General features: G+C 39.5%; 2 protein-coding genes across 2 annotated transcripts; both read right to left on the reverse strand.

Annotated features, from left to right (window-relative positions):
• Positions 1-640: 640 nt before the first annotated feature.
• LOC138657796 (olfactory receptor 4E2-like) lies at positions 641-1,949 on the reverse strand. The gene has a single exon (XM_069745451.1). The coding sequence runs from the start codon at positions 1,851-1,853 to the stop codon at positions 822-824; it is 1,032 nt and encodes a 343-aa protein (XP_069601552.1). The 5' UTR covers positions 1,854-1,949; the 3' UTR covers positions 641-821.
• A 6,448-nt stretch (positions 1,950-8,397) lies between these two features.
• On the reverse strand, positions 8,398-9,595 carry LOC138657797 (olfactory receptor 4E2-like). Its single transcript, XM_069745452.1, has one exon. The coding sequence runs from the start codon at positions 9,497-9,499 to the stop codon at positions 8,456-8,458; it is 1,044 nt and encodes a 347-aa protein (XP_069601553.1). The 5' UTR covers positions 9,500-9,595; the 3' UTR covers positions 8,398-8,455.
• Positions 9,596-13,953: the final 4,358 nt, after the last annotated feature.

Raw genomic sequence — 13,953 nt, forward strand, 5'->3', positions numbered from 1 at the left:
TGTGACAGCGACCAACGATCAGGCCCCTGCTGTGATGTCGTTGGTCGCTGAACAAAGTCCAGAACTTTATTTCGTTGCTGGATCTCCCGTGGACATCGCTGGATCGGCGTGTGTGACACCGATCCAGCGATGTCTTCACTGGTAACCAGGGTAAACATCGGGTTACTAAGCGCAGGGCCGCGCTTAGTAACCCGATGTTTACCCTGGTTACCAGCGTAAAAGTAAAAAAAAAAAAACACTACATACTTACCTACCGCTGTCTGTCCCCGGCGCTGTGCTCTGCACTCCGCCTGCACTGGCTGTGAGCGTCGGTCAGCCGGAAAGCAGAGCGGTGACGTCACCGCTCTGCTTTCCGACCGCTGTGCTCACAGCCAGTACAGGAGGAGTGCAGAGAAGCAGAGCGCCGGGGACAGACAGCGGTAGGTAAGTATGTAGAGCTGTCTGTGTGACAGCTCTGCAGCGACCAAACAGCGACGCTGCAGCGATCCGGATCGTTGTCGGTATCGCTGCAGCGTCGCTTAATGTGAAGGGGCCTTTACTATACTGTATATTCAGGTTCTGAAATTATCCCAATAAGGCCACATAGTCATAAATGTTTCATTTTGTATCTCAAAATACGTTCCATGTCAGTAATTAGTAATTCAGTCTCCATTTTTTATTAGACATATATGGTTATATGGTATATGGTTACACAATTGTTAAGAAATTATATAGTATGTTTACTTCTATATAGCATGTTTACTTTACTTTGGAATGTGCTTATATGCTTTAAGAAATTTGTTAAGAGGTCATATCTGCCACAAATAAATTATTTGGTTCTTCTACCCCAAAGTTTTTTTTATAGCTGTCTTCATCTCTTTATTTCGCAAGGTATAAATGATTGGGTTCAGCATTGGTGATATGACTGTGTAGAACACCATAACCACCTCATCAGCCTGAAAAGTTTTGGAGGGTCTCATATAAATAAAAACACAAGGTCCAAAGAAAAAAGTTACCACTGTAAGATGAGAAGCACAGGTTGAAAAGGCTTTGCGTCGTCCTTCCACTGTTCGTATTTTAAAGATAGCCTTAGCAATGCCAATATAGGAAATTAAGACAGTCAGAAAGCAGCCTAGTGATACGATACCACTATTGGCCACTATCATAGCATCAATCATGGCTGTATCAGTGCATGCAAGCCTGATTAATGGTGGGACATCGCAAAAAAAACTGTTAATTTCATTTGGGCCACAGAATGGCAAACCCATTGTTAGTGTTGTCTGGATGTTAGAATGAACAAAACCAATAGCCCAAGTTGCTGCCACCATCCATAGACAAAGCTGTTTACTCATTATGGTGGAATATTGCAAGGGTTTGCATATAGCTACATAGCGATCATATGCCATAGCTGTGAAAAGAAAACATTCTGCACAGGCGAAGAAGTGGAAGAAGTATAGTTGAGTGATGCAGCCATTGAATGTAATAGTTTTTCTTTTAAAAAAAAAATCAATCAACATCTTGGGTACAGTTACACTCGAGTAACAGAGATCAATGAAAGAGAGCTTACCAAGGAAGAAATACATTGGATTATGAAGACGATAATCTGCTCTGATGGTCAACATGATTAAAATGTTCCCGCTGAGAAGTAATATATAGGCCAACAGAAAGATGGAAAAGACAAAGTACTGAAGTCTTGGATTAAAAGCAAAAATCACAAAAACAAATTCTGTTACTTCTGTTATGTTACATGTCTCCACAGTAGACTTTAAAGAACTGGATTTCGTAGCATCTACATGATGATCCGATACGTTATAAAATGAGTCCAGTCCCCCAAAGTTTATCGACAAAGGTTCTACTGTACAGTTGTGCCACATAGTTGAAAAGAAAAAATGTGTAAATCTAATGGATTAAAATGTAAAACTCCTTTTTTATTTTGTGCTTGTCCATCAAAAAGAACCATGTAGACAGCCTAACATCTTTAGAAAAAGTAAGATAAACATTGATAAATCAGTTATTTAGCTAAAAGAATTAACTAGATAATAGATACAAAATCAACAAATGTTAAAACTAGTAAAGAACCTACAATTTACCATGTATATAGGAAGAATTTATTATTTTGACCTCACAATCTTATACTTTAGTATTGTCACTCGATGTATATTTTCAGTGATCCCACCACGGATATTTCTTAGTTTTTTTACTTATAAATGTTTAAAAAAAAGCTGGAAAAATTGTAAAAATATTAAGTGGTAGTGGCACAAAAATTTACATATAAAATATAAAAATGGAAATTCAGCAGTATAAACATAGAGACAAGCGAAACACAACAAAATTATGATGTTTCAAAATTGTACCTTTGGAGACAAATACATGAACAGATCCAGCAAGAGTCCCCTTTCACACTTACAATGTTCTCATACATGTTCTATCCGTGTTTGTCTATTGGGCTGTTTAGTGAAAAGCAAATTGGTGACATTCTAATTGCAGTCTGACTTTCATAGGGGAATTTCATAGGATTTTTTTCATATGTGAATACTAATGAAAGATTTAACACACGCATGCACGCACACACACGCACACACACGTAGTTTGTACCCACCACGAGTACAGTTTTTTGGGGGGAGCCTGAACCAAAACTCAGGCCCAGTGTATAAAACAACACAATGTAAGTGGCTGGAAGATATTTGAAAAAATACAAGGACTGTAGTACAATTTCAATCTCCCTACAATGATCTCAGCAAAAGTATGGCAGCAATAAAAAGGACTGCTGCACACAAAAGTGTGGACAAATAAACAAGATAACTGTGCAGAAAGGAGCAACAGGATTTTTGCTTTTAAAAAAGCAGTTGGCTTGCACAGCAGTGTGCAAACAGCAATGCAGCTATCAGGGAGCCTTATAAGGCAGTCTAATAAGCTACAGAGATGTTGCACAACAATATAGCATCCACTGTCCCTGCAAAAAAATGGTGGTGTTGGACAGTGGAAATCGCTACAGCAGAAGTAGTTTGGGGGTTAGTTTTCCCCCCCTAACTATATCCCTTCTTCTGATGAAGCTGCAGCAACCTCTCCCTATGCTAAGATTGGCAGAAGTAAGATGGCGGCCGGCATGCACGCCCCTTTATAGCCCCTTTGACGACGCAGAAAGCAAGCCAATCACTGTCATGCCCTTCTGTAAGATGGTGGGGACCGAGACCTATGTCATCACGCTACCCACACTCTGCGTCCTCCTTCATTGGCTGAAAAATGGTGCTAAAAGCGTCATATGAAATGCGACTTTTGCGCGCAGATCGCCGACCTCATGGCCGATCCCACACTACTAGAATCGGGTCGGGTTTCATGAAACCCGACTTTGCCGAAAGTCGGCGATTTTTGAATTTGTCCAATCCTTTCCACTCAACCCCAGTCCCGACTCCTCCCGATGCCCTTGCTTGTGTGCATCACATGCACATTGCTGTGTGTGTGCACTGCTGATAGGCTGAGAGACTGCACCGCCCCACTGTAAATGCGGGAAAGAAAAAAAAATGGAGATCGGCGTTATTTCAGCACAGATCTATCTCCCGCTCCCCTCCCCTGTCCACTATAGACTGAAACAGTCTATTAACAATGATAAACAGTTTTAATGTGCAAATCAAGTTAGGCTATTGGTGAACGAACAGTTATCGAACAGAAACTCGAACAGTCGAATTTTAAGCAAATTGTTCGAGTTCGTGGAACGACTCGAACACCGCCCAAAATAGCTCGAATTTGAAATTGGCGAACAGTTCGATTCGAACAACGCTCATCTCTAGTCCCAAGCAGAGACTGGGGTATTTGTCCATATTATTGCAATAAGCCAAACATCTCATAGGGTGGGCAGATAAAAGCCTTTACTTGCTTAAAAAATTGTAAGACTCATTTTAAGTCTGCCCAAAGACATGTAGGACACTCCACAAATGTATGGAAGAAGGTAACATAGTAACATAGAAAAATAGTTAGCAAGGCCGAAAAAAGACATTTGTTCATCCAGTTCAGCCTATATTCTGTCAGAATAAATCCCCTGATCTACATCTTTCTAAAGAACCTAATAACTGTAAGATACAATATTGTTACGCTCCAGGAAGACATCCAGGCCTCTCTTGAACCCCTCAACTGAGTTCGCCATCACCACCTAATCAGGCACGGAATTCCAGATTCTGACTGCCCTAACAGTAAACAATACTCCAGATGCAGAGAATGCCCCCTTGTGATCATCACCTTCCTTGGTATAAACAGATCCTCGGAGAGATATTTGTATTGTCCTCTTATATACTTACATATGGTTATTAGATCGCTTCTCAGTCATCTTTTTTCTAGACTGAATAATTCTAATTTTGCCAATCTCTCTGGGTATTGTAGTTTCCTCATCCCCTTTATGAATTTTGGTGCCCTCCTTTGTATTGCTCTAGTTCCGTTATAACCTTCCTGAGCACCGGTGCCCAAAACTGTACACAGTACTCCATGTGTGGTCTAACTAGGGATTTGTACAGAGGCAGTATAATGCTCTCATCATGTGTATTTAGACCTCTTGTAATGCACTCCCTGATCCTGTTTGCCTTGGCAGCTGCTGCCTGGCACTGGCTGCTCCAGGTAAGTTTATCATTAACTAGGAACCCCATGTCCTTCTCATTGTCAGATTCACCCAGTGGTTTCCCATTCAGTATGTAATGGTGACATTGATTCCTTCTACCCATGTGTATAACCTTACATTGACTGCATTACATTGCTTAGTATCATGTGCAAAAGTAGATATTTTACTGTGCACACCTTCTACCCGATCGTTAATAAGTATGTTGAAGATGCTGTGGTCAGACGTGACAAAAGTTAAATTGTTAGGTTAATGATATGCCTGGCGCCAAATCAACACAGGTGATCATCCCAAGAACACCATCCCCACAGTGAAACATGGTGGTGGTGGCATAATACCGTGAGGATGTTTTCGGCAGCATCGACATGGAAAATGGTCGAAGTCAAGGAGAAGATGAATAATGTGAAATACAGGGATATCCTTTAGCAAAACCTGATTGTCTATCAGTTATTTGAGATGGGGATGAAGGTTCACCTTCCAACAAGACAATGACCAAAAGCATACTGCTAAAGCAACACTTGAGTGGTTGAAGGGGAAACTTGTAAATGTTTTGGAGTGGTCTAGTCAACATAAATACCTTAATCCTATTGAGAATCTGTGGACAGACTTGAAGATTCTTGTTCACCAGAGGAAACCATCCACTCCATGGTCAAGCCTTATCTGGAATACTGTGTCTAGTTCTGGGGACAACACTTTAAAAAAGACATTGAAAAACTGGAGCAAGATAAGAGAAGAGTTACCAGTATGGTGAGCGGATTGTAAAGTATATCCTATGAGGATACAGGATTACAGGATATGGGAATGTTTAGCTTGCAAAAAAGAAGACTTAATAGATGTCTTCAAATATCTGAAGGGATATCACAGTGTAGAGGAATCATCCTTATTCTCTTTTGCCCATGAAAAACAAGAAGCAATGGAATGAAACTGAAAGTAATATACAGGGTGGTGTACCATATTATGGGTGTCAGGTCCGAGCATTCCTACATGAACAGTTGTCTGAAAAGTGGATTGGTCTTTGTGGACTCATTGAATGGCCATCAAGGTCTCCCGATTTGACCCCCTTAGACTTTTATCTTTGGGGTCATCTGAAGGCAATTGTCTATACTGTGAAGATACGAGATGTGCAGCATCTGAAACAACGGATACTGGAAGCCAGTGCTATCATTTCTACTGCAGTGTTGCTATCAGTGTGTCAAGAGTGGGAGAAGCGGGTTACATTGAAAATGCAACACAATGGTCAGCACTTTGAGCACATTGTATAAGTGGTAATAAACTTATAAATAACTCACCAAAGAATAAAGTTACATTAAAACCAAGCACACCATTGTTTTTCTTGTAAAATTCTCAATAAGTTTGATGTGTCACATGACCCTCTTCCCATTGGAAAAAATAAAGATGGATCCAAAATGGCTGACTTCAAAATGGCTGCCATGGTCAAAACCCATCTTGAAAAGCTTTCCTCCTCCCATATACTAATATACCACAAACAGGAAGTTGATATCACCAAACATTCCCATTTTATTTAGGTGTATCCATATAAATGTCCCACCCTGTGCAATGTTATCAGTAATATAATTTAAAGTAAAAACTTGTAACATAAAAAACAAAATTGTAAAATGCCCTGCCAAAATATTAATTTGTTTTTTATTAGAATATGTAAAAAAAATCACATTGTGCCTACACATTTTGGAACTGTGAATTTGTGTAATTTATTTTGTCTAGTTTTTGGTGATTTTATGGTGTGTTTTTTATTTGTACCTTTTTCTTAATTTTAAAATGTATTTTAAATGTTTTTGCCTGTTTTTTATGTTTACCATTGTGAGTGGAGTTGAGAGTTTCCAAATGTTTTAGATTGATTTATCATTTGCAACCTGAAAAAAAGCTGCAAAGTTTGTTGCAAATGTACATTTTCCCACATAGTGATTTTATGTACATCAGAAACATTTTGCAAAAATGTGTAACTTTTTGCACTAAAAATAATAAAAATGATTCTTGACTTTGCCCATGATTCATTAATGTACATCATTATGAGGAACTTGGTGCAAAAAAAGTATACCACAAGGCAAAAAAAGAAAAGTGAGGAAGAAGAAGAAGCCAGTGGCAAAACGTGCGTTGGGATGAGAGGACGTTACTCCAGGATCCTGACTACAAGGTGAATCGGTCTCCTATTATTGCGGACACGATCCTTACTACTTACGGGCACTTTCTTTGATTCTATCTAAAGTTATTTGGTGGGTTACTTCTCACTAGTAGATATTACTATACAAACTGTTGGGCCAAGCATTGTATACATGTTGCCATTTTTACGTGTGGTATGCATAATACGTTTCAGTATTCTCCTTGCACTCCCGCGTTATCTGATCGATATTATACCTTTATTCGCTATGGCTGTGATCTAATCATTTAATTCATTACTCATATTGAGGTAGTTGCTAAGCAAATGACCGAAACGTTTTGATATTGTGATATGTGAAGCACTAGTCACTTTATAGGGGCTACCAGTTTTGCAAGTTTGTGATTCAGTCCTACTTAAGCATTCAAATATTGTACCTCTACGGAGTGTTAGTTTCGGGTAGCCTGGACCGTCCTCTATGTGAAGCACACTGCTATGTTATTTTTTATTCTTGCATTTTAAATCTTTATGAATAAAAGTTAATTTTTAACCTTCCTTTTGTACCTTAAATGGGATGCGTTTATAACATCTTTTAATATATTGTATGTGATTTTTCCAAAAATGTTAACTTTTTACTTTTGCATCCCATATAGCTTAAATAAGTTTTTTATCTTCAATTAGTTCATCTGTAACTGTTTTCATTATTTTTACTTAAGGAAAGTACGGTAAATGGGGTGAGAGAATTTGAAGATGGGGACAAGCGTTTATCACTTAAGGTACCTTCACACATAACGATATCGTTAACGATATCGTTGCTTTTTGTGACGTAGCAACGATATCATTAAGGAAATCGCTATGTGTGACAGCGACCAACGATCAGGCCCCTGCTGTGATGTCGTTGGTCGCTGAACAAAGTCCAGAACTTTATTTCGTTGCTGGATCTCCCGTGGACCGATCCAGCGATGTCTTCACTGGTAACCAGGGTAAACATCGGGTTACTAAGCGCAGGGCCGCGCTTAGTAACCCGATGTTTACCCTGGTTACCAGCGTAAAAGTAAAAAAAAAAAAACACTACATACTTACCTACCGCTGTCTGTCCCCGGCGCTGTGCTCTGCACTCCGCCTGCACTGGCTGTGAGCGTCGGTCAGCCGGAAAGCAGAGCGGTGACGTCACCGCTCTGCTTTCCGGCCGCTGTGCTCACAGCCAGTACAGGAGGAGTGCAGAGAAGCAGAGCGCCGGGGACAGACAGCGGTAGGTAAGTATGTAGTGTTTGTTTTTTTTTTACTTTTATGCTGGTAACCAGGGTAAACATTGGGTTACTAAGTGCGGCCCTGGGCTTAGTAACCCGATGTTTACCCTGGTTACCGGCATCGTTGGTCGCTGTAGAGCTGTCTGTGTGACAGCTCTGCAGCGACCAAACAGCGACGCTGCAGCGATCCGGATCGTTGTCGGTATCGCTGCAGCGTCGCTTAATGTGAAGGGGCCTTTACTATACTGTATATTCAGGTTCTGAAATTATCCCAATAAGGCCACATAGTCATAAATGTTTCATTTTGTATCTCAAAATACGTTCCATGTCAGTAATTAGTAATTCAGTCTCCATTTTTTATTAGACATATATGGTTATATGGTATATGGTTACACAATTGTTAAGAAATTATATAGTATGTTTACTTCTATATAGCATGTTTACTTTACTTTGGAATGTGCTTATATGCTTAAAGAAATTTGTTAAGAGGTCATATCTGCCACAAATAAATTATTTGGTTCTTCTACCCCAAAGTTTTTTTATAGCTGTCTTCATCTCTTTATTTCGCAAGGTATAAATGATTGGGTTCAGCATTGGTGATATGACTGTGTAGAACACCATAACCACCTCATCAGCCTGAAAAGTTTTGGAGGGTCTCATATAAATAAAAACACAAGGTCCAAAGAAAAAAGTTACCACTGTAAGATGAGAAGCACAGGTTGAAAAGGCTTTGCGTCGTCCTTCCACTGTTCGTATTTTAAAGATAGCCTTAGCAATGCCAATATAGGAAATTAAGACAGTCAGAAAGCAGCCTAGTGATACGATACCACTATTGGCCACTATCATAGCATCAATCATGGCTGTATCAGTGCATGCAAGCCTGATTAATGGTGGGACATCGCAAAAAAAACTGTTAATTTCATTTGGGCCACAGAATGGCAAACCCATTGTTAGTGTTGTCTGGATATTAGAATGAACAAAACCAATAGCCCAAGTTGCTGCCACCATCCATAGACAAAGCTGTTTACTCATTATGGTGGAATATTGCAAGGGTTTGCATATAGCTACATAGCGATCATATGCCATAGCTGTGAAAAGAAAACATTCTGCACAGGCGAAGAAGTGGAAGAAGTATAGTTGAGTGATGCAGCCATTGAATGTAATAGTTTTTCTTTTAAAAAAAAAATCAATCAACATCTTGGGTACAGTTACACTCGAGTAACAGAGATCAATGAAAGAGAGCTTACCAAGGAAGAAATACATTGGATTATGAAGACGATAATCTGCTCTGATGGTCAACATGATTAAAATGTTCCCGCTGAGAAGTAATATATAGGCCAACAGAAAGATGGAAAAGACAAAGTACTGAAGTCTTGGATTAAAAGCAAAAATCACAAAAACAAATTCTGTTACTTCTGTTATGTTACATGTCTCCACAGTAGACTTTAAAGAACTGGATTTCGTAGCATCTACATGATGATCCGATACGTTATAAAATGAGTCCAGTCCCCCAAAGTTTATCGACAAAGGTTCTACTGTACAGTTGTGCCACATAGTTGAAAAGAAAAAATGTGTAAATCTAATGGATTAAAATGTAAAACTCCTTTTTTATTTTGTGCTTGTCCATCAAAAAGAACCATGTAGACAGCCTAACATCTTTAGAAAAAGTAAGATAAACATTGATAAATCAGTTATTTAGCTAAAAGAATTAACTAGATAATAGATACAAAATCAACAAATGTTAAAACTAGTAAAGAACCTACAATTTACCATGTATATAGGAAGAATTTATTATTTTGACCTCACAATCTTATACTTTAGTATTGTCACTCGATGTATATTTTCAGTGATCCCACCACGGATATTTCTTAGTTTTTTTACTTATAAATGTTTAAAAAAAAGCTGGAAAAATTGTAAAAATATTAAGTGGTAGTGGCACAAAAATTTACATATAAAATATAAAAATGGAAATTCAGCAGTATAAACATAGAGACAAGCGAAACACAACAAAATTATGATGTTTCAAAATTGTACCTTTGGAGACAAATACATGAACAGATCCAGCAAGAGTCCCCTTTCACACTTACAATGTTCTCATACATGTTCTATCCGTGTTTGTCTATTGGGCTGTTTAGTGAAAAGCAAACTGGTGACATTCTAATTGCAGTCTGACTTTCATAGGGGAATTTCATAGGATTTTTTTCATATGTGAATACTAATGAAAGATTTAACACACGCATGCACGCACACACACGCACACACACGTAGTTTGTACCCACCACGAGTACAGTTTTTTGGGGGGAGCCTGAACCAAAACTCAGGCCCAGTGTATAAAACAACACAATGTAAGTGGCTGGAAGATATTTGAAAAAATACAAGGACTGTAGTACAATTTCAATCTCCCTACAATGATCTCAGCAAAAGTATGGCAGCAATAAAAAGGACTGCTGCACACAAAAGTGTGGACAAATAAACAAGATAACTGTGCAGAAAGGAGCAACAGGATTTTTGCTTTTAAAAAAGCAGTTGGCTTGCACAGCAGTGTGCAAACAGCAATGCAGCTATCAGGGAGCCTTATAAGGCAGTCTAATAAGCTACAGAGATGTTGCACAACAATATAGCCTCCACTGTCCCTGCAAAAAAATGGTGGTGTTGGACAGTGGAAATCGCTACAGCAGAAGTAGTTTGGGGGTTAGTTTTCCCCCCCTAACTATATCCCTTCTTCTGATGAAGCTGCAGCAACCTCTCCCTATGCTAAGATTGGCAGAAGTAAGATGGCGGCCGGCATGCACGCCCCTTTATAGCCCCTTTGACGACGCAGAAAGCAAGCCAATCACTGTCATGCCCTTCTGTAAGATGGTGGGGACCGAGACCTATGTCATCACGCTACCCACACTCTGCGTCCTCCTTCATTGGCTGAAAAATGGTGCTAAAAGCGTCATATGAAATGCGACTTTTGCGCGCAGATCGCCGACCTCATGGCCGATCCCACACTACTAGAATCGGGTCGGGTTTCATGAAACCCGACTTTGCCGAAAGTCGGCGATTTTTGAATTTGTCCAATCCTTTCCACTCAACCCCAGTCCCGACTCCTCCCGATGCCCTTGCTTGTGTGCATCACATGCACATTGCTGTGTGTGTGCACTGCTGATAGGCTGAGAGACTGCACCGCCCCACTGTAAATGCGGGAAAGAAAAAAAAATGGAGATCGGCGTTATTTCAGCACAGATCTATCTCCCGCTCCCCTCCCCTGTCCACTATAGACTGAAACAGTCTATTAACAATGATAAACAGTTTTAATGTGCAAATCAAGTTAGGCTATTGGTGAACGAACAGTTATCGAACAGAAACTCGAACAGTCGAATTTTAAGCAAATTGTTCGAGTTCGTGGAACGACTCGAACACCGCCCAAAATAGCTCGAATTTGAAATTGGCGAACAGTTCGATTCGAACAACGCTCATCTCTAGTCCCAAGCAGAGACTGGGGTATTTGTCCATATTATTGCAATAAGCCAAACATCTCATAGGGTGGGCAGATAAAAGCCTTTACTTGCTTAAAAAATTGTAAGACTCATTTTAAGTCTGCCCAAAGACATGTAGGACACTCCACAAATGTATGGAAGAAGGTAACATAGTAACATAGAAAAATAGTTAGCAAGGCCGAAAAAAGACATTTGTTCATCCAGTTCAGCCTATATTCTGTCAGAATAAATCCCCTGATCTACATCTTTCTAAAGAACCTAATAACTGTAAGATACAATATTGTTACGCTCCAGGAAGACATCCAGGCCTCTCTTGAACCCCTCAACTGAGTTCGCCATCACCACCTAATCAGGCACGGAATTCCAGATTCTGACTGCCCTAACAGTAAACAATACTCCAGATGCAGAGAATGCCCCCTTGTGATCATCACCTTCCTTGGTATAAACAGATCCTCGGAGAGATATTTGTATTGTCCTCTTATATACTTACATATGGTTATTAGATCGCTTCTCAGTCATCTTTTTTCTAGACTGAATAATTCTAATTTTGCCAATCTCTCTGGGTATTGTAGTTTCCTCATCCCCTTTATGAATTTTGGTGCCCTCCTTTGTATTGCTCTAGTTCCGTTATAACCTTCCTGAGCACCGGTGCCCAAAACTGTACACAGTACTCCATGTGTGGTCTAACTAGGGATTTGTACAGAGGCAGTATAATGCTCTCATCATGTGTATTTAGACCTCTTGTAATGCACTCCCTGATCCTGTTTGCCTTGGCAGCTGCTGCCTGGCACTGGCTGCTCCAGGTAAGTTTATCATTAACTAGGAACCCCATGTCCTTCTCATTGTCAGATTCACCCAGTGGTTTCCCATTCAGTATGTAATGGTGACATTGATTCCTTCTACCCATGTGTATAACCTTACATTGACTGCATTACATTGCTTAGTATCATGTGCAAAAGTAGATATTTTACTGTGCACACCTTCTACCCGATCGTTAATAAGTATGTTGAAGATGCTGTGGTCAGACGTGACAAAAGTTAAATTGTTAGGTTAATGATATGCCTGGCGCCAAATCAACACAGGTGATCATCCCAAGAACACCATCCCCACAGTGAAACATGGTGGTGGTGGCATAATACCGTGAGGATGTTTTCGGCAGCATCGACATGGAAAATGGTCGAAGTCAAGGAGAAGATGAATAGTGTGAAATACAGGGATATCCTTTAGCAAAACCTGATTGTCTATCAGTTATTTGAGATGGGGATGAAGGTTCACCTTCCAACAAGACAATGACCAAAAGCATACTGCTAAAGCAACACTTGAGTGGTTGAAGGGGAAACTTGTAAATGTTTTGGAGTGGTCTAGTCAACATAAATACCTTAATCCTATTGAGAATCTGTGGACAGACTTGAAGATTCTTGTTCACCAGAGGAAACCATCCACTCCATGGTCAAGCCTTATCTGGAATACTGTGTCTAGTTCTGGGGACAACACTTTAAAAAAGACATTGAAAAACTGGAGCAAGATAAGAGAAGAGTTACCAATATGGTGAGCGGATTGTAAAGTATATCCTATGAGGATACAGGATTACAGGATATGGGAATGTTTAGCTTGCAAAAAAGAAGACTTAATAGATGTCTTCAAATATCTGAAGGGATATCACAGTGTAGAGGAATCATCCTTATTCTCTTTTGCCCATGAAAAACAAGAAGCAATGGAATGAAACTGAAAGTAATATACAGGGTGGTGTACCATATTATGGGTGTCAGGTCCGAGCATTCCTACATGAACAGTTGTCTGAAAAGTGGATTGGTCTTTGTGGACCCGTTGAATGGCCATCAAGGTCTCCCGATTTGACCCCCTTAGACTTTTATCTTTGGGGTCATCTGAAGGCAATTGTCTATACTGTGAAGATACGAGATGTGCAGCATCTGAAACAACGGATACTGGAAGCCAGTGCTATCATTTCTACTGCAGTGTTGCTATCAGTGTGTCAAGAGTGGGAGAAGCGGGTTACATTGAAAATGCAACACAATGGTCAGCACTTTGAGCACATTGTATAAGTGGTAATAAACTTATAAATAACTCACCAAAGAATAAAGTTACATTAAAACCAAGCACACCATTGTTTTTCTTGTAAAATTCTCAATAAGTTTGATGTGTCACATGACCCTCTTCCCATTGGAAAAAATAAAGATGGATCCAAAATGGCTGACTTCAAAATGGCTGCCATGGTCAAAACCCATCTTGAAAAGCTTTCCTCCTCCCATATACTAATATACCACAAACAGGAAGTTGATATCACCAACCATTCCCATTTTATTTAGGTGTATCCATATAAATGTCCCACCCTGTGCAATGTTATCAGTAATATAATTTAAAGTAAAAACTTGTAACATAAAAAACAAAATTGTAAAATGCCCTGCCAAAATATTAATTTGTTTTTTATTAGAATATGTAAAAAAAATCACATTATGCCTACACATTTTGGAACTGTGAATTTGTGTAATTTATTTTGTCTAGTTT

The sequence above is a fragment of the Ranitomeya imitator genome, chromosome 1 (assembly GCF_032444005.1).
Source record: "Ranitomeya imitator isolate aRanImi1 chromosome 1, aRanImi1.pri, whole genome shotgun sequence".
NCBI classification, from domain to species: domain Eukaryota; kingdom Metazoa; phylum Chordata; class Amphibia; order Anura; family Dendrobatidae; genus Ranitomeya; species Ranitomeya imitator.

Excerpts from the sequence above, each read along its gene's own strand:
- LOC138657796 (XM_069745451.1), bottom strand. The coding sequence starts at position 1,853 with ATGTGGCACAACTGTACAGTAGAACCTTTGTCGATAAACTTTGGGGGA.
- LOC138657797 (XM_069745452.1), bottom strand. The coding sequence starts at position 9,499 with ATGTGGCACAACTGTACAGTAGAACCTTTGTCGATAAACTTTGGGGGA.